Source organism: Carassius gibelio, chromosome B15, assembly GCF_023724105.1.
Source record: "Carassius gibelio isolate Cgi1373 ecotype wild population from Czech Republic chromosome B15, carGib1.2-hapl.c, whole genome shotgun sequence".
Lineage (NCBI taxonomy): Eukaryota > Metazoa > Chordata > Actinopteri > Cypriniformes > Cyprinidae > Carassius > Carassius gibelio.
Window position 1 is genome coordinate 17,769,162 of NC_068410.1, and position 21,388 is coordinate 17,790,549.

The 21,388-nt window shown below is 39.2% G+C and overlaps 1 protein-coding gene across 1 annotated transcript in view; it reads right to left on the minus strand.

Moving 5' to 3' along the window:
- The window catches only part of LOC127973065 (calcium-activated chloride channel regulator 1), a 38,383-nt gene that overhangs the window by 9,758 nt on the left and 7,237 nt on the right, over window positions 1-21,388 (minus strand). The window contains exons 3-6 of the mRNA XM_052577096.1: window positions 18,433-18,483; window positions 18,090-18,240; window positions 17,863-17,968; window positions 16,342-16,510 (exon numbers count right to left, since the gene is read on the minus strand). Of these exons, the coding sequence (XP_052433056.1) occupies window positions 16,342-16,510; window positions 17,863-17,968; window positions 18,090-18,240; window positions 18,433-18,483 (477 nt within the window). The remainder of the gene's footprint in view (window positions 1-16,341; window positions 16,511-17,862; window positions 17,969-18,089; window positions 18,241-18,432; window positions 18,484-21,388) is intronic.

Consider the following 21,388-nt stretch of genomic DNA (forward strand, 5'->3'; position numbering starts at 1 on the left):
AAAGAGCAGGAAAGGCTGTAGAAACTTTAGGAGTGGGTTGTGGGATTGTTGGAAACATCAGAGCAGGCTGATGAAGGGACAGGAGAACACAAACTCACTGAAACAGACAGAGTAGTCCCTAGTGACCTTGCCCATCTTCAGCATGAAGACCCAACCTTATCTGAATGTTTTAAAAAGGCTTATTAAAACAAGAGTGTTGTGTTTTTGCTTGGTGAGACTTTTGTGGTGGAAAATGATATTTTGTACAGAGAAAGTAAACAAGATGGACTGCAGTTGATTTGTACCTAAGGCATACAGGAAAGAGGTATAAGAACTTTGCCATTTAATTGCCTGGGCTGATCACTTGGCTTTTATGAAGACATTCATGTGAATCGCCTAAAGATTTTACAGGCCAAAATCTACAGTGAGGTTAAGGAGTTCTGTAAATCATGTACAGAATGCCAGCTCGCTAATGGCCATACCCCTGCATATGCACCACTTATACCACTTCCTGTATTTGACACAGCAATCAATGCCCACCAAGTCAGAGGGCCTTTGGATGTATTGTGGGAGAGCTGGGAGGCCACTGACAAACCAGTCCAGAATGTTTCTGTGGCTCAGTGGTAGAGCACTGTAGAGCAGCGCAAAAGGTTATGGGTTCTATTCCCAGGGGACACACATACTGATAATAATAATCAAAAAGAAACATGTATAGCCTGAATGCACTGCAAGTTGCCTTGAATAAAATACTCTGCTAAATGAATAACTATAAAAACATTATCTCCGATTTTCTCAAGTTGAGGGAGCATCTGCAGTAGACAACAGCTCTTGCACGAGAAAACTTCTTGCAGTCTCAAGCATGCCAAAAAGAGTGGTATCTCTCTCTGTGACTTATGAGATTGAGGTTGCATCCAGAACCCCTCCCCTGCAAATCTTCCATGTCAACATGTTGAAGAAGTCTATGCTTGTTACACACAACCAGACGCTACATCTGAAGAAGTAACAGAAACAGCCACGGCCTTGTTCATTAGATCTGTGGAAGGAGAGGAGGAAATGGAGGAACAATACCTGCCTGGTAGTCAGGGTAACAGTTCGCTAAGCCTCGAGCATCTGGAAGATGGACAGAGGCAGGAACTTCTACAGTGCCTCCCAAAACAACTTTTTTTGAAACACCTGGCAGGACAGGTATGATCCACCATCACATCACTCTCAAAGATCCAAACCCCATTCCTCAGCCAGTATACCGGGTCCAAGAGAGACTTCTGAAATTTATGAAGGAAGAGTTGGAGACCATGCAGAGTCTAGGGGTGATTTAACCTTCAACCAGTGAATGGAACAGAAATGCTAGTGTCTAAGAAAGGGCAGTAGTTCCAGGTCTTTCCCTTTGGGCTTCATAGAGCTCTGGCTACATTCCAAAGGATGATGGATAAGGTCATCCAGGGGACTGAGGAGATTGCTGCTGCATATTTACATGGCATTATATTCTACAGTCAAACTTAGAAGGACCATTTGGATCATCTGAAGAATATGCTAGTAAGAATCAAGAATGCTGGTCTAACCATCCGCCAAGACAAATGCAGTCTAGCTATGACTGAGACACAATACCTAGGATATGTATTGTACATGGGGCATGGGGTAATGGTTGCACAGGTGGGGAAAGTGGAAGCCATCAAGAATGCAGCACGGCCGGTGACCAAAAAAACAAGTCAATCTATTTCTAGGACTTGTAGGATGGTAGAGACGTTTTATCCCCAACTTCTCTAAACATGCATTCGGTGCAGCTTGAGCTGGAGGCCATGGAGAAGCAGATTCATGACCTGGAGGTGAGGTAGGCCCAGCTGAGATATCGGAGAGCTGCACTGGAATCCTCCTGGGCTGATGCTCACATGTCCAGGGTAAGTCTACAGTGCACTGCTAACAGTCGCACCACCTCTACTCCGTGTGTTTCTCTGCACAGGCCCGGTGCACCCAGGACATGATCTTCCCAGATGTCCTTCACTCCGGCACCAGGACACCATGGACCCTGGATGCATTCACAGTGGAGTATGCGAGCCAGGCCAAGGTGAAGACTTCTCCCCCTCCCGTCTTCGAGTTCTCCACCCGGAAACCTCTTCGCTCCCCTCCGCGAGATGGAACGTGATGCTGTGATCGTCTGAGACCCCATCGTCCAACACGTCCATGCTACGATAGCCAAAGTTAAAGTGCACACTCACTGTTTCCCTGGTGCTCGTGTTCTCGATGTTTCTGCGCAGATACCCGTGACCCTGAAGGCCGACGACAGCTCCAGTGCTTTACGCCGGGTGTTAATGACACCATGCTGTGGCAGACGGGGACACTAAAGAGGGACTTCAGGAGCCTGATCGAGACGGTTTGCAGCACGATGCCCGAGGCGACAATCATTGTGTCAGGACTTGTTCAGTAGACTTGTTGCTTTAAATGAATGGTGTAAAGAACAGAAACTGCTATATGTTAATAATTGGAATCTTTTCTGGGAGCGTCCTAGGCTTTTTCGTAGCCCTGCACCCCAGCAGAGTCAGCTGCTCTCTGACAACATCTCCAGGACACTTTGCGTCATATGACTAGTAAGCCAATTCTCAAACTATTATGATGACTCTTGTTCTACACGCTCAAATGATAGAAGTACTTGCGATGTCCAATCTATTAAGACTGTGTCTGTTCCCTGAATAGTGAAGTCAAAATATACATTTAATGTAGGATCTAGAAAAAAATCGTATTGTGATGAAACCAGAAAATTTTAAAATGAACAAAAACAATTTTTAAAGTTTGGGCTCATAAATATTAGCTCACTCACACCCAAAGTAGTTATTGCAAATGAAATGATCACAGATAACAGTTTTGATATACTCTGCTTGACTGAAACCTGGCTAAAACCAAATGATTATATTGGTCTAAATGAGTCTACTCCACCAAACTACTGTTATAAGCATGAGCCCCATCAGACTGGTCGTGGCAGAGGTGTTGCAACAATATATAGTGATATTCTCAATGTTACCCAGAAAACAGGATACAGGTTTAACTCATTCGAAATACTTCTGCTTAATGTTACACTGTCAGATATGCAAAATAAATCTATTGTGTCTCTTGCTCTGACTACTGTGTATAGACCACCAGGGCCGTATACAGAATTCCTAAAATAATTTGCAGATTTCCTCTCAGACCTTCTGGTTGCAGTTAATAAAGCGCTAATCATGGGAGATTTTAATATCCACGTTGATGATACAAATGATGCATTAGGACTTGCGTTTACTGACCTAATAAACTCGTTTGGAGTTAAGCAAAATGTCACCGGGCCCACTCATCGTTTTAATCATACACTAGATTCAATTATATCTCATGGAATCGATCTTTCATGATAGATATCGTACCTCAAAGTCATGATGTTACTGAACATTTCCATGTATCGTGCATGCTGCGTATCACTGATATTAATTATATGCCTCAGCTTTACCATCTGGGCAAAAGTATTGTTCCAGCCACCAAAGACAGATTTGCAAATAACCTTCCTGATTTATCTCAACTGCTATTTGGACCCCAAAATACACATGAACTAGATGAAATGACTGGCAACATGGGCACTATTTTCTTTAATACATTAGAAGCTGTTGCCCCCATCAAATTGAAAAAGGTTAGAGAAAAACATACTGTGCCATGGTATAAGAGTAATACTCACTCTCTCAAGTGAGAAACTCGTAGTCTTGAATGCAAATGGTAAAAAACTAACTTGGAAGTTTTTAGAATTGCGTGGAAAAACAGTATGTCCAGCTATAGACAGGCTCTAAAAACTGCCAGGGCAGAGCATATACACAAACTCGTAGAAAATAACCAAAACAATCCAAGGTTTTTATTTAGCACAGTGGCTAAATTAAGAAATAACCAGATGTCACCTGATTCTAATATTCCATCAACAGAGTGTGTAAAAGATAAATATAAAATAATAATAAATATAATAAATGTAAAAGATTGTGTAACAGAAATGGGTAACGCTTTAAAATAATGGTCCGTTGTTAATAAGTAACTACGCAGGAAGTAATAGGTAGTACTACATTAACACTTAACTTAATACTATTAACTAATATAGAAGCAAGATTAACTAAGCAGTAAGTAATAGCTCATTTAGGACATAGGTAGTTCCTTATTAGTTATTTGATAATTACTAAAGAAAAATATCGTCATTGAGAACTACTTTGGAACTATGGCCAACTAATGAAGAATAACCAATTAATTACTAATCACAACAGCTACGTCTATAAAGTGAACAATTAGCTTCTTTATGGAAACGTATATATATATATATATATATATATATATATATATATATATATATAGCCTATCCATATGATATATTTTATGAGCTCCATTAAGTTCAATGTCTCCAACTCTAATAACTTTAACGTTAGTTATATCATGCTGGGGAGGGCTTCTCTTTAGGAAGTGACAATAAATAATGATGTTCTCTTGTCAAAACATCTTTGCATCCTTCATGAAAACATTGACTGCATTTATAGTGTTAAGCACAAAACAACATCTTCCTGTCAGGGTTTTCAAGGGAGGAACTCAAGTGCAGACAGGGATCGAGTTACACACAGGATTTATTAATACAAAAGGGGAAAACAAAACCCACGAGGGGGAAAACAAGGACTAGGGCAGATACAAAAATAACTAAACAGGACTGATTAGGCAAGATAAACAAAGACTCAAAACTAGAGGACACTAACTACAAGTAAACACTCACGGTTATACAGGACACAATATCTCAAAGGGGTTACCAGGGTATAATCACAGGTGAGGAACAATCTCGGACGAGGAAACAATCACAAATCACAATGAACCGACGCAAGACAGAGCACACTTGGAGATCTAAATAGGGGGAACAATCAAGACACGACAGGTGGCACAGATGGGACAATCAAGACACGACTAGGTTAACAAGGGGGGCGGGGCAAGGGAACGAGACAACACAAGCACATGGCCCAAAGGCAAGGCCATGTGCTTGTACACAAAACACGGGTCTGTCATGATCCTGCCTCAAGACTAGGAAAAATCAAGGACACGAGGGCAGAATCATGACAGAACCCCTCCCTTAAGGAGCGGCTTCCAGACGCTCCTCAAGGGAACATCAAACACGGGACATGACTGACATGACAGACTGGGACACAGACACAAACCAACAAGACATGACAAATAACAACAAAGGCAAACATGTGTACACAACGGCAGGGTTAGGGTGACAAATCGAAAAAAACAAACAGGGACGGGGAGGGGGCGGGACCACAAAGTTCATGGGGGACAGACCAGGGCGGGTGGGTGGGGTAGGAATCTTAGGAGGACAGGACGAAGGCTGACGACGGGGGGTACGGGCAGGTCTGGGTGGTGAGGGGCGGGGAGGGGTCTCGGGACATCTGACAGGGGACATGACAGGAGCAGACAAGGGACGCGGGGCAACACTTACGGGACGCGGGGCAAGACTTACGGGACGCGGGGAGACGACAGCTGGACACGGGGAGACAACAGGACACGGGACATCTACGGGACACGGGGCAACGTTCACAGGACACGGGGCTACATCAACGGGACACATGACAACATCAGCTGGGAACGGGGAGACAACATCTACTGGGCTCGGGGGGACAACAGGACACGGGGAGACAACGGCTGGACACTCGGGACTTCTGGGGACAGGGTCTGGGGACAAGACAGGACTGACGGGGACTTCTAGGATCCGGACAAGACTAGACAAATAATCTGAGAAGGCTTTAGCGGCTAGGATAATTGGCATCTCCTTACGAGATGAGACAGACTGTACTAGAGTCTTTGCTGCAGAGTCGGCCGCGGCACTCTCCTCCGCTCTCACGACTGCAGACTTGCATACAGCTCTCTTCTTTGCCGGCTCGGGCACGCCAGCGCTCACCGCTGCTGGCTTGGGCACGTTCACCGCTGCTGGCTCGGGCACGCTCACCGCTGCTGGCTCGGGCACGCTCACCGCTGCTGGCTCGGGCACGCCAGCGCTCTCCGCTGCTGGCTCGGGCACGCTCACCGCTGCTGGCTCGGGCACGCCAGCGCTCTCCGCTGCTGGCTCGGGCACGCTCACCGCTGCTGGCACGGGCACGACAGCTCTCTCCGCTGCTGGCACGGGCACGCCAGCTCTCTCTGCTGCTGGCACGGGCACGCCAGCTCTCTCCGCTGCTGGCACGGGAGGAGACAGGGTCACAGGACCGGCAGGCCCCTTCTTCTTCCTCTTCCTCCTCGGGCGCGGTGCAGAGGCTACAGCTGGGTCAGAGGCGGGTTGGGGGAGTTTGGTCTCGGGCAGGGCAGCCTCGGACGCCGAAGACTCTGAAGCTGACTCCCATGAAAACCGTCTCCCTCGCTTGTTGGGGAGACTTAAGGTAGTGGGAGGTGCCTCAGGATCTTGGGAGGGACTTGCCTGATCCCCCAGGGTTGCCACGGCCAGGACACGACCCTCTGGGATCGTTGGCAGCTGGGTAGGTGGAGGGGACCTCTGTGGCTCCTCCTGGGAGATGCTCTCCCACAGCCGGGCATAATTCTGAAGGATCCACTCCCCCTCGGGCGAGTATGGGAGGGTGACCCCCTTCCTGTCGGTGGGGGATGACATCCAACATTGACGACGGAACTCCAACAAGTGTTGGAGCTCGGGGGACCTCCTGCCTGCTGAGTTCCTTTTTGGTCGGTTCATTCTGTCAGGGTTTGCAAGGGAGGAACTCAAGTGCAGACAGGGATCGGGTTACACACAGGATTTATTAATACAAAAGGGGAAAACAAAACCCACGAGGGGGAAAACAAGGACTAGGGCAGATACAAAAATAACTAAACAGGACTGATTAGGCAAGATAAACAAAGACTCAAAACTAGAGGACACTAACTACAAGTAAACACTCACGGTTATACAGGACACAATATCTCAAAGGGGTTACCAGGGTATAATCACAGGTGAGGAACAATCTTGGACGAGGAAACAATCACAAATCACAATGAACCTACGCAAGACAGAGCACACTTGGAGATCTAAATAGGGGGAACAATCAAGACACGACAGGTGGCACAGATGGGACAATCAAGACACGACTAGGTTAACAAGGGGGGCGGGGCAAGGGAACGAGACAACACAAGCACATGGCCCAAAGGCAAGGCCATGTGCTTGTACACAAAACACGGGTCTGTCATGATCCTGCCTCAAGACTAGGAAAAATCAAGGACACGAGGGCAGAATCATGACACTTCCAGATTACAATCTCTGGTAGAATATCACTAGTTCCTCACAGAAATATATGGCTGTACAGTATGTGTCAGATAATTTTATTGTAAATTACTTGTGAAATCCATTACTCATTACTCAAGTGTTATCTTGTCAGTCCGCAGGAACTACTATAGTGATCTGGCCCATTATTTTAAAGTGAAAAACATGTCAACTCCTGACTAATTACTCAAGCGTTACCTTGTCAGTCCGCATGAACTAACGTTACTAGTGATCTGGACCATTTATTTTAAAGTGAAAGATTTTTTATTTTAAAGACAACATTTCTTAAAACTACATAACGTTACTGTTATAAATAAACAAATAACAAACAAACAAACGTAACGTTAATAATTTATTTTTTGCGAAAATATCAAAAGTGGTATCAAAAGTAGTTCAAATGATAATGAGTTCCAGTCGCAGTCCTCTATATGGAGGTAATAGTTTTTATAGGGTACAGAGCAGAATTTAATTTATTAATCCATGAAATTATGTATCTGTCTTCTCTCCGTGAAGGCGCACTGGCGCAGTATTCAAATGTCATAAACTGAAACACAACATGTCGCAATCTGTGACGAATTGGATGAGGACCAATGAGCGTTCGATATCAGTGCCGTAAATCATGTCGTAACGTGGCGCACTGGCGCTATTTTCAAATTCATAACGAGCACGAGCTCAGCTTTGACTGTGACGGACGCTGTTGCTGAGAATGAATATGAAGAACCATTGATAAAGGGCTGAATTTGTATATGTTCCTTGCAAACATCTGGATTCTAAAGATATGCAGTACAGCAAACAAATAAAATGGATGTGATTTGTAATTGTATGCTGTGCTTTTGTGTGTATCTATGGTTTGCAGCATGCACAGAAATGTTAGTTCCTATTAAATAGACGAGTAAACTGCTTTCAATAAATTGAATAAAAACATGTATTTGTACGTTTTACTGCTATAAATACGTATAAATTGTACGTTTCTATGTGCATGAAAACGTATGTAAATATACGTGTGATAGAAGCACATTTAACGTAAAAATACACACGTATTCTCATGAGATCACATTGAACACTCGAGTCATGGATTTCACAATTAATTTACAATAAAATTATCTGACACATACTGTACAGCCATATATTTCTGTGAGGAACTAGTGATATTTTGCCAGACACATTGTAATCTGGAAGATGTTGTTTTGTGCTTAACACTATAAATGCAGTCAATGTTTTCATGAAGGATGCAAATATGTTTTGACAAGAGAACATCATTATTTATTGTCACTTCCTGAAGAGAAGCCCTCCCCAGCATGATATCACTAACGTTAAAGTTATCAGAGTTGGAACAATGAACTTAGTGGAGCTCATTAAATATATCATATGGATAGGCTATATATATATATATATATATATATATATATATATATATATATATATACATATATATATATATATATATATATATATATATATATATATATATATATATATATATATATATATATATATACATATATATATATACATATATATATATATATACTTTTCCATAAAGAAGCTAATTGTTCACTTTATAGACGTAGCTGTTGTGATTAGTAATTAATTGGTTATTCTTCATTAGTTGGCCATAGTTCCAAAGTAGTTCTCAATGACGATATTTTTCTTTAGTAATTATCAAATAACTAATAAGGAACTACCTATGTCCTAAATGAGCTATTACTTACTGCTTAGTTAATCTTGCTTCTATATTAGTTAATAGTATTAAGTTAAGTGTTAATGTAGTACTACCTATTACTTCCTGCGTAGCTACTTATTAACAACGGACCATTATTTTAAAGCGTTACCCAGAAATGATTAGAACCAGACAAATTAAAGAGTCTATCAGGGCTGTGTTTGAAACACGGAGCCAAATTCCTCAGGAAGTCATAAAACATTCTGTGCCGAATGTTTCTCTTCAAGTCCCAAGAAAGATAACCAACCAACCAACGCTTTCACAGAACAGCTTTCAACATTAACACCACTAGAACAATTATTGACAATTTTAATTTGCAGAAGAGATTGTCAAATTTGTTATTCGTAATTGAAATGCAACGCTGGACATCACATGAAAACCCATGAGAGTACTGCACAAGTTACATTGACTTCCCCCACCCAGCAGAACCAGACTGAAATTCCTAAGGGGGAAGGGCTTTGAACCTCTGGTCTCCACAGAAGTTTTTGTCAAGAGAATGGCAAAGAAACGGTCTTTTGTACATATATATGGACCAGAATGAACTCAAAAAGACTTATAAATGAATCAGTCCATCGCTTCACTCCATATTCATTTATGTGTAACCCAAACATTTGACTATCATGTTCACTTATCACTTATTGTGTATGTCTTTTAATGACTATGGGATAGCTTAAGGATACATAGTCATGTCTAGTATCTACGTAATTGAATTTGCTTGCTTGAATTAGTCCAGACAATAATTTATTCGTCACATGTATCATATTCCGGTTATAGGACTCATGTCCAAAATTAGACCCTGCAAGAGTGGGAAAATTCGGACCACATGCTTGGTAAGATAAACATATGATTTATGATACCCCCGAGCCAAGACAATATCTGATTGGTCAAGACAACATTTGAGGTGTGGCCAACAGGCCAGTTTAAATACTTAGGACACCATAAAATCTTGCTTTTAGTTGTTAGCTTTGCTTCTGCTACTAGTCATGCCTGCTTTCTAGTCTCTAGCTTTGCTTCTGCTACTAGTCATGCCTGCTTTCTAGTCTCTAGCTTTGCTTCTGCTACTAGTCATGCCTGCTTTTAGTTTTAGCTTGTAGCTTTGCTACCTAGCTTTAGCTTTTAACCATGCTGTTTGTCATCACCGTTCTTTGAGCGCGGTTCCCGCGTGCTTCAGCCTGCATGCCTGCTGCTACTTAGCCACGATGAGAAGAAACACAACTTGGTCTTGTCAAACTTTACTTTTTCCCTTTTCCGTTCGAGAGTTTTGTGTTCTGAGTTAAGTTTTGAAACGTCGAGTTTCAACTTCAACCCACACACACAACTTCAGCCAACGCCCAACCAGGGCTTCCCAGGACGTCACTTCAGCGACTACTGAACTTCCAGCCAATCAGCGACATCGGAAACCAAGGCAATGTACCCTCAGACATTTGTGCTGGTGTATCTAATATAATTTTAACCCCATTGAGGAACTCAATGCGAGCGTTAATTAAGTGATTGATGGTTATTCATGTCTATGCAATTTCACGTATTGCTGTAAACTTGGGATTCCATATTTCCATTCTCTTAAACTCTTCTTTTCCTACCTTTCGATCTTCCTGCAGCTTGTGTGAATGTGTGAGTCTGTGCGTTTATGTGTTAGATTAGTTTATATGTCTTAGATTTATCTAATAAAGCCTTATTCATATTGAAAAGAGAAGTATCTTGTGTTTTGTGCTTACAAGTTAATGTCTTAAACTGCCGATCTTGTTACTGTGCTAACTGATTGTGTTTTCACTATACTTTGGATATTAATATCCAGCGCAGATTTGATGTTAAACTGCTCGTTCAGTGAATCGCAGGGCGTCTCAGTGATCAGCCGTGAAACAGTGATTCTGTTCAAATTCCCTTTAAAATCTTAAATGATTCCCTTTGAGATAAATTGACCTGTTTCCCTTACATTTGAATGACCAAAAATTTTCTCCTATTAAATTCGGATAAGAAAGAGATATTAATTATTGGACCAAAAAACAGTATAAAGAATTTAATAGACTACAGTTTGCAACTAGACGGATGTACTGTTACTCCCTCTACAGTCAAAAATATGGGTGTTATATAAGAAATTTAAAAGTATTTAATAGTTGTTATATTAGACAGCAACTTGTCTTTTGAAAACCATATTTCCCATGTTACAAAAACTGCATTCTTCCATCTTAAAAACATTGCCAAGCTACGAAACATGTTACCTGTTTCTGATGCAGAAAAGCTAGTTCATGCATTCATGACCCTCCAGACTGGACTATTGTAATGGACTTGTAGGTGGTTGTCCTGCATCTTCAATAAAAAAGCTACAGGTAGTCCAAAATGCAGCGGCTAGAGTCCTTACCAGGTCAAGAAAATATGATCACATTACCCCAATTTTACAGTCTCTGTACTGGCTACCTATTAATTTCCGTATCAATTACAAATTATCATTACTTACCTATAAGGCCCTAAATGGTTTAGCTCCTGCGCACCTAACTAGTCTTCTACCACTTTACAATCCATCACACTCCCTAAGGTCACAAAACGCTGCACTTTTGGTAGTTCCTAGGATAGCAAAGTCCACTAAAGCTTTTTCACATTTGGCTCCCAAACTCTGGAAAAGCCTTCCTGATAATGTTCGGGGTTCAGACACACTCTCTCTGTTTAAATCTAGATTAAAAACACATCTCTTTCGCCAAGCATTCGAAAAATACATATCATAAATTGTGACTACCATTGCATCTGATCAAATGGGCATTCTTATTCTTTAGCTTGGGTTAAACTAATAATTTTGACTTTGTTGGAACAGAAGCTACGCTAATGATGTCTCTATTTGTTTCTCTGTTTTGCCACAAGATTTACATCCCGTGTTAACTAGGATTTACACAGCTCTAATCTGGATCCAGAACACCTGAGAAGAGATGATGCTGACCCCCTCAGATGACCCCAGATGATGCTAACCCTGAATCAACAAACATAACTAACAAATATTGCTACAATTGTGATTGCATCATATAATAATTGCTGTTAATAATGCTCATTGTCTGGCTGACTATGTCTTGTATTAATTGTTCTGGAAGATCCTGTCATATGCAAATAAACTGACAGTCACCAATTATAAACTAGTACTAAATATTGTAGAAACTTAATTTTCTGTAAAGTTGCTTTGTAATGATTTGTATCATAAAAAGCGCTATACAAATAAACTTGAATTGAATTGATTGTGAAAGGGCTTTTCAAGACCTATTGGATTCCCTATGCACTGAGCCTGTTTTACAAAGTCTAGACTTTCAACTACATATTTCAGTAAGAGACATAATTTATGTTATATTAAACGATACAAGTCTTAATACTAAAGGTTCCCTTTTAAGACATCTCAATATGATTTTAGATGCTAGTTCTTAATAAAGTTTTAATAATGTTTTCTAATATGCCTCAACTTTACAATTTCAGTGCATTTTTAGCACAATTGTTTTGATAAGAAATAAACAAGTTATATTTCTAATTTCAACATTACTTAGTCTTCAGACATTACCCTTTAAATACAAACATCAGGCGTATACAAAGTGACCAACATTTGTTTTTTGACCATTGGAAATAGGTAATATTTAACAATCTGAATATGGAGCCTCACTGAGGTCCCCATAACTTTGAGACTGAATTGCCGCTTTTCCAATGTTGGGCAAGTGCGAGTCAGTGCCTTAAACGTGGGGCTAATAGCCTCAAACATACTATTCATTCATGTCTTGTTCTGTTTTTTTTATAGTCACTCATCTTATTTAATACAAATTATAATTTCTCAGATTTTTCCATCAAAAGGGGAAGTCGTGGCCTAATGGTTAGAGAGTCAACCTCCAAATTGAAGGGTTGTGAGTTCAAGTCTCGGGCCGACAGGAATTGTAAGTGGGGGGAGTGCATGTACAGTTCTCTCTCCACCTTCAATACCACAACTTAGGTGCCCTTGAGCAAGGCACCGAACCCCCAGCTGCTCCCCGGGCGCTGCAGCATAAATGGCTGCCCACTGCTCCGGGTGTGTGTTCACAGTGTGTGTGTGTGTGTGTTCACTGCTCTGTGTGTGTGCACTTTGGATGGGTTAAATGCAGAGCACGAATTCTGAGTATGGGTCACCATACTTGGCTGAATGTCACTTTCACTTTCACTTTTGATAATGGCTAGCATGCATAGTCTTTTGCATCGCTTATAAATATTCCTGCCTTGTATGGTGATCATAATCCACATCGGATCTCAAACAGAAGTTATTTCAAACCCTCGCTGCTGTCAGAGAGTGAGTTTTGAGCTAAAAATTATTTTCAAAAGTCTGTAATGCTGATGTTATAGCTGTTAATGAATGTTATTTAAAACAATTTGCAACGCTGATGCTCACCAGACATGGAGACGCATTTCTTCATAACCACTCCTCAAGCCCAAGCTAGCCTGCTTTTTGCTCAAGGTTCTCGACGGGCCAAAAAACCCTGGCCAGTGGTCCCGAGGAAGCCCCAACGAGGCACTATCAAGCCCTGGAAGTGACAGTGGAAAGCCCCTGGCAGGCACTAGCACACTCACTTTTGGCTGACAGTGGAAATGCAGCTAATGCTATATGGCCTTGAATATAAACATTCCAAAAAAAGTTAATTAATGTGTATATTTAATACTTCTTGAGTTAGGCATGCAAACTTTGGAACAAGAATATTTATGGTACTCAGACAGGTATGTTCCCTATCAAACAATATCTCCTGTTGCGTTAAACACAATAAGGGGAAGCTTCTGTTTACTCTGATACTGAAGCCTGGTTTGTTCATGTTTGTGTAGCTCTATATAAGTCGGCTCAGAGAGCCATTTGTGAGCTGAGCCGAGGTCGAGTCGAGTCGAGCTGGTACTGGTAATGAACCCCTTGCCAACCAGTTCAAGGCTTGGGCAGCCATTCCGGGTGTCTCAAATTGGGTTCTAAATACAATAAAATGAGGTTACTCACCCCAGTTCGCTTGCAGGCTGCCTCGTTTCAGGGATGTTATTCAGACTTTGGTTATGGACAACCACTAGTTAGTTTGGTTAGTACAAACACTGCTTGCAAAAGGTGCCATGGAAACGGTAACAGCAAGACAGGTTTCTTCAGCCACTACTTCCTCATTCCCAAGAAAGATGGCAGGCTCATACCTATTCTAGATTTTAGACTGAGTCCCTCACTTTATGAGATGGCCATTCAAAATGTTAACTTTGAAACAGAACCTTGCCACAAGATTTGCACCAAGGACTGGTTTCTGGTTTCACATTCACATCACAGACCATTCTTGACATTTGAGTTCGAGGGAGTGGCCTATCAATATGTAGTTCTATCGTTTGGACTGTCTGTGGCCCCTCACACTTTTATTAAGTGCATAGACGTGGCTCTTTCCCCTTCAGACAGATGGGAATCCACATTTTGAACTAGCTCAACGATTGGCTGGTTCTAGCCAGATCAGAATGGCAATTAGTTGCTCAGAGGGAGCTGTAACTCAGCCACCTAGAGCACCTTTGTTTGAGATTTTACCTGCTGAAGAGCCATTTGTCACCCTGAAATCCAGCCATTCTTATTCTTATTTATTTATATAGCACCATTTAAATCACTATCAAGGTTGAACCAAAGTGCTTTACATAAAATGTACAAGAATGGAAACAAACATCGACAACATAAAATCCCACATTGACATATAAAACGCCACAACTAATCTTTGTATGCTACCAACATTAGATGTACTTACAGCAGTTTCTCAACCTGTTAGCCAGCACCCCCCATTATGAGACTCACAGCTGAAAGTGCCCTACATAACTTAAAATTGTAACAGTTCCTTACTCCAGTGTATTACACACATAATTTTGGTGTCTTTGGAAAGAAGACCCTTTGGGCTGTACTTTTTATTAACCAGAGTTGATAATGCTCAAAAATATAAAAAGTTTATAGACACCGAAGTGCCTTGATTTTTTTTTTTTTTTTTTTTTTTGGTAAAAAAAATACATGAAATCAGTCCTGGAGCAATTGTGGAGCCTTCATGTATGGAGCCTCGACAGGAGCCTATGCAACTCCAAGCGAGATTGAGAAACACTATTTTGGAGGCTAGAGCATTGTCTACAAGATTCCTTTACACCCTTAAATGGTCATTCTTTCATGATTGGTATTCTGCAAGATGACCTGTCCCATGTGCTATCTTCATTACAAGAGTTGCTGGACAAGGGGCACACCCCTTCCACACACAAAGTTTATGTAGCAGTTATCGCAGTAAATAATTTCCTTGAAGCTGAACAACTGATCAGCAGAAATGATTTGATCATTAAGTTCTTGCAGTGCCCTATTGATGTGAGGGCCCACTCAACTTGAGGAATTGCCTCTTCCTGGGCATGTTCTGGTGAGATTTCTATAAGCTGCATGTGAATTGATGACTGCTTAGCCTGCCTATTTCTCCCTAAGTTTGGATGTTCATGCAAAGAAAGAAGGCATACCTTTTATTCTCATTGTAGTGTTGTTGTTGCTGCTGCCGCAATGTTGTATTTTACTCCCCTGTAACTTGGATTCGAATGTCAGGTGAAAATAGTCATTTTAACCCCCCATCTAAAAATTAGTGGATTACTCAGTAAATATACATCCATGACATTTAATATGTTGGCTTTCCTCACTCTACATGTTTATCTTTCTTCACACAGAGTGTCACCTTCAGATCACCACATTAAGAAAGTTTTTGTGTTTTGCTGTGTACAACAGTGGTCTGTTGCATCCCCAGGTGGACCTGTTTCATATTGTGGATTAATTTATTAAGCTCTAAACAAATGTATTGTTTTCTCACAGTTTTGCTGTTGCACTGTATATGAATTATGAAAATGAAAAGTTGGTAGAACACTTATCGTGTATGTAAAATATGTTTCAAGCTTTCAAAACATTTCAAGTCTTAATATGATTTCCTTCTGTTCTTTTTTTCTAAAACATTTTCTGTAACTGTTTAGCATTAAATCATATTGGGATGCTTGCTAAAATTGCTGGATGTGGCACAGCCCTACCTAGAGAATTTCCACCAGCCACCTTTATATAACACCCTTGTGTTTGCTTGTTCATTTGTCAGTTGTTGTTACACTGTAGCTGCTCTTGTTTCATGTTTTGTAGTTGGCTAATATTCTGTTTTTACTGGATTCCTTTTGTTTATTACTTTTTTATTATTTTCTATTTTTTTGTGGACTTTAACCTGCCTCCTCACACTATATTATTACCTCCTTATGGCTGATGAGGGCAAGTCCTGAGTGCTCCCTTTGATCCAGACCACTATCCCTGCATGTATGTTTCTGACTTTTGTTAATATTACTGCTAGAAATATATTTATGTGTGGATAGATGTGCAATCAATACTTACAGGATCCAGACCCGGTAAGAACATAATGGAGCTATTTGTGATTTGATTTCTGTTTGGAAAAAACATACACCCCTTGGTAGGTAATGAAGATGCTGGATCAATGTGGCACTGTTGAAGAGATCCGCCGGCAGTAACTTCATAAAACTGACCTCCAATGTTTTTGCTACACCTAAAGAAAAGCAGTAAACCAGTGGTTAAGATAATTTCCTAGGAGATTGTATGCTTTTTAATCAGAGTTGGGGTGTAACAAAATAGGCCTACATGTAACATTATTAAATATTTAAAATAAAGTTTCGTTATAATTACATTTTAAATGGGTGGTAATCAAATTACAGTTAAATCCAAAAAGTATTTTAGATTAACAAAGTAATTACTTTGAACTAATTTTAATGGCATTTATTTATTTTAATATTACTGTAAAATAATTGGAAATTTTATTCAATGAGGCAACGGGTGATTTTCTAACTCGCGCGCAGCCTGTTCAAATAGCATCCTGGCCTGGAGTGACAACTCGCTAAAATGCAAGAGGAAAATCAGAAAGCCAAGAAAAAAAAAAAAAAGCTTGGCAATTAATTGTCATGGAAATACAAAGACGATTTTATTTAAAAATGTGAAAAAGGACAGAACATCAATGTGCAATGCAATTTTAGTTTACCAACAACAAAACGTCTCTGGATCTGCTTCAAAGGAACATCTAAAAACGTCTTAAAGTAAGTTGTTCTCAGTATGAGCTCTTGTTTTTCTATATTTATAATATGTGGTATAAGCAATATCATTCAAAGAAGAAGAGTGCTGTTAAGCGGAATATTAGTGTGATTGCAAATGTAATGCAGAAATGTAATGAGAATTAAGTGTTATATGATCTGTTCTGTAGCGCCAATCGAAATGGTTCCGTAAAACCGATGGTCCATGTACACTAAGAGCAAATCTGGTTGGGAATATACTACTTTCTTTCCTAAATGGTGTAAATAGAATTCATGGATATTTGCACCTTAAAAATAATTCCAGATCAGAGTTGAGCGTCTGCGAGGAACATTTGGTTCCTAAATTAAGCCCAGTTTTGAACAAATCAGCAGATAGAAAGGTTCAATTACATGCATAAAATCACTTGCTTCATTTCTGAATTAATCTGTTTTTTTAAACAAATTGAATGATTGCATGACTCCTTCATTTAGACAGTGATTTGCCACCAATTTGTTATCCTTACATCATATTTTTTCATATTTCTGTTCAAAATATTATATTCAAAACATTAATCTTAAAACATTATTTATGCATTTATAATTGTTTTAAGTGCATTCATGCCATAACATAACATAAAACAAGAAATAAAAATGAATGTGCCCCTTACCTTAAGTATTCCAATATATTTAAATTAAGTAACTAAAATTAAGTAATCTAACGAAATACGTTACATAATACTTTTTAAAGCATGTATTTTGTAATCTGTAACAAAATACATTTTAAAAGGAACCGTCCCAACCCTGGTTTTAATCTTATGCTTTCTTTTTTTTTAATCACCTTGTAGCTTCAATACGGCCATTAGAATGGTAAAATGGCTTTTGTCCATTGAATTCATCATATACTCCCCATCTCAGATGAGCCCATTCATGCACAAAGACCCTTCCTGCAAACAAACAAGAAAACTGATAATTAAACAAACATGCTACTGTATCAATAGACCTTTTTGACCTCTTATTATTTAATGAGAAATATTTAAATGTTGAAGAAATATACACATCATTCACCTTTTGGTCCATACAGCTGAATAAAAGTATCATTAAGGAGGTATTCTGGGGTGAAATGAATGAACTCTCCCTCAGCTCCACATTCTCCATACTGATTAGTATAAGGCTCAACACCGTATGCTGGGTTAGCATTATCAATTCTTATGTTCGCCTGCATTGCACATAGAAATGGTCAGAGAAACATCCTATGCAAGTTAAGTAATTTATTTGTGAACATTATATAGCAGGTAAGATAAAATAAAAAAAAATTCTGTACCATTCCAAAGGACTCTGTTCTTGCTTTGGTAAAATTCGTACCATTCCAATGAGGTGGGACTAGTATTGTAGCTTCTCTGAAATATACCTTTTGATTCAGTGCATCATAAAGGTAAAATGAACCTTCAGTGACCATCTCCTGTCAGAATAAATATGAACACATAAAATGAGAAAACACTTTTTAAAAAATGTAAAACCTCTAAAATCACCAAAGTACATAAAGTTTGTTAAATAGACCAAAGTATATAATCACCTTGATTTTATCAACAAGTCTGTTATCCTGTGGTACTTTTGAACTGATTGCAATGACAATATCAACATAACCATTTCCATCAAGTTTGATTCCAGTGGAGGTGGATGACAGCAACATCCATAATAAGACAAACACCATTCTGGAGTCCATAGCTGCGGAGTTTAGATCAACAACAACCCCTGAACACCGTATTGAACAATGTCTACTTAGCCTGATTCTTCACTGGTATTAATCAAATTTCTGTCAGGAAAAAACAACAAATAAACAAAAAACATCAGTGTCACAAGGAAGTATACAACACTAATTTTATTCCTGTTTTGCATTGCATTTCTTTATTCATTTCAATGCAGTCAAATCAGCAGTTCAATACAGTTAAATCAACAACTAAGGTCATATCAGGTCATTGGCTCTCCATGGGTTGTTATTGTATTGTTTGTAGAACATTTGTTACTTGGTATAAAGTATGGTATAATACTTGGTATGAAATCTGGTCTAACCAGAAATACCTTGGGTTAAAATAGTTTGAAGGAAGACAAGCTAAAATTGCTGCTGACAAACTGCTACGCTACAACCTTCATTAAATTCTTCTCCACACAAGAGCTTTGGTCAAGCGCAATTATTTTTCATATTAGAGAAATCTAGTACATAGGCGGGCCACCCAAAATGACTTCTCACCAAAATAGATCAAAATCTAACACTTATTAAAGGAATAGTTCACCCAAAAATTACTCATCCTCAGACCAGCCAAGATGTAGATGACATTGTTTCTTCTTTTGGAATAGATTTGGAGAAAGAAGCAAAGCGAAGATTTAAAGTTTAAACTGCTAAACGATGGATTTATTTCTTACAAACACACAACTTTTCACTTCACAAAAAGCTAATTGATGGACTGGAGTCATATGAATTACTTGTGGATTACTGTGATGTTTTAAGCAGCTGTTTGGACTCTCATTATGATGCCACCCATTCACTGCAGAGGATCCATTGGTGAGCATGTTATGTTAAGATAAATGTTTTCAAATCTGTCTGATAAGAAAACAAAATAATCTACCTCCTTGATGGCCTGATGGTGGAGAAATTCTCAACAAATTTTTTGGGTGAATAATTTCCTTAACAGGAATGTTCCTTCCTGTAGTTCAGTAATTAGATCATGGAACTAGTAACATCAAGGTCATAGGTTTGATTACCAGGCAAAGTAAAATGTGTCCTTTGAACACAATATAAGTCCCTTTGAATAAAAGTATCTACATAAATGTAAATGTTGATTTTCATCACTACTGGGGCACAAACCCCTCCCTAAAAAAGTTCCCTTTTTAATACGGTTATGACTATGTGGGCATAACTTGTATTTATCTGCACTAGTTAAGTTCCCTTTATTTGTATATTTAAAGTTTATGTGTTATATATTAATTTTGCAGTAATAAATGTCATTAACAAAACATTCAAACCTATTGGTCTGTCATATAAAATATACACAAATGTATATTTATTCTTATTTTTCAAAGGACATTAAATAGCACGTGTAAATATACACCTTTACAAAGCATTCTGTGGACTTTGATTTACACCTTCACAAATATGTCTGTCTGCTTGTGGATCTTTGTAACTGGATATTAAGTTCGTTTACATTCTTACAAATCTTACTCTGCACATGCGATTTTTGGTAACACTTTAGAATACAGACCACAATTTACAGCGTAAGTAAACAGAACTTTACCGGACTTACACTTTTTTTTTTTTTTTTATAGTGTACCAGTACCTCCATGCAGGCATAAGGGAATAATATATATGCAAAGTTTGGGGAATAAAGGTTTATTTTGAAACTAAGGGGTACCCATTCTAATATAACGTGGTAGCCTGTGTCTGACACACTATGACAATCTTTTGTTTGGGAGTGATTTAGCAAGAATATACACTTTATAATGCAATTATTATACATTTAATAATACATTGGTATTACACTGTAGGCCTAGGTGTTTTTAATGATGGGATATATATTATTCAATTATTAAATATTATAAAAAAATAAGAAAATACATGATGGAGATTACTGAACAACAAAACTGGAAACGACTTAATGAATAATTCACCATTTAGTAACTACCTTATGAAAGCATATTGTATTCCTCAATCTAATCTCATCAGCAACTCCCCAACACCACTATAACCAAATAATTTCTTCTGATATTAATTTCGCATAGCATTTTATACCATTAAGGTTCAGTGCAGCTTAAATCAAACTTACTTCTTTTCAGCTGTTCACAGAAAATAAAATACAGCATGATACAACACTTGTTTTCAGTGGATATAGGCCCAATCCAAATTCTATTTTATACTCCTTCCCCTACCCCTCCGCCTACCCCTTCCCCTCGTCCCTTAAAACAGAGTGTCAAGGGGTAGGGGAGAAGTTCGTCGTCTAGCTCTTACAATACACACATATACTGGTGTGCTGGTGTGCATTAGAGCCTTTAATTATCATTCTGTATTAATGAGCTGCTTACTGACACACACACACATATCGGAAATCATGCAGCACACACATCCAGGAGAAAATAAACTTGTCAACGCTGCCCCATGACTTTTATTAAATACAGTTTAAAAACTGAATCGCTACATTATATTTTCATTATGAAATTAACAAATATTTGCGATTTTTTGCAAACATTTCTTTGAGTAACATGACCGTTAATATAACTCACAATTGAATGTAACATAAAACAAATGATTACTTTTGATTAAAATCTTTATTTATGCCAAAAAAGCTTACATTTCTGTGTCTTTTTGTTCGCTG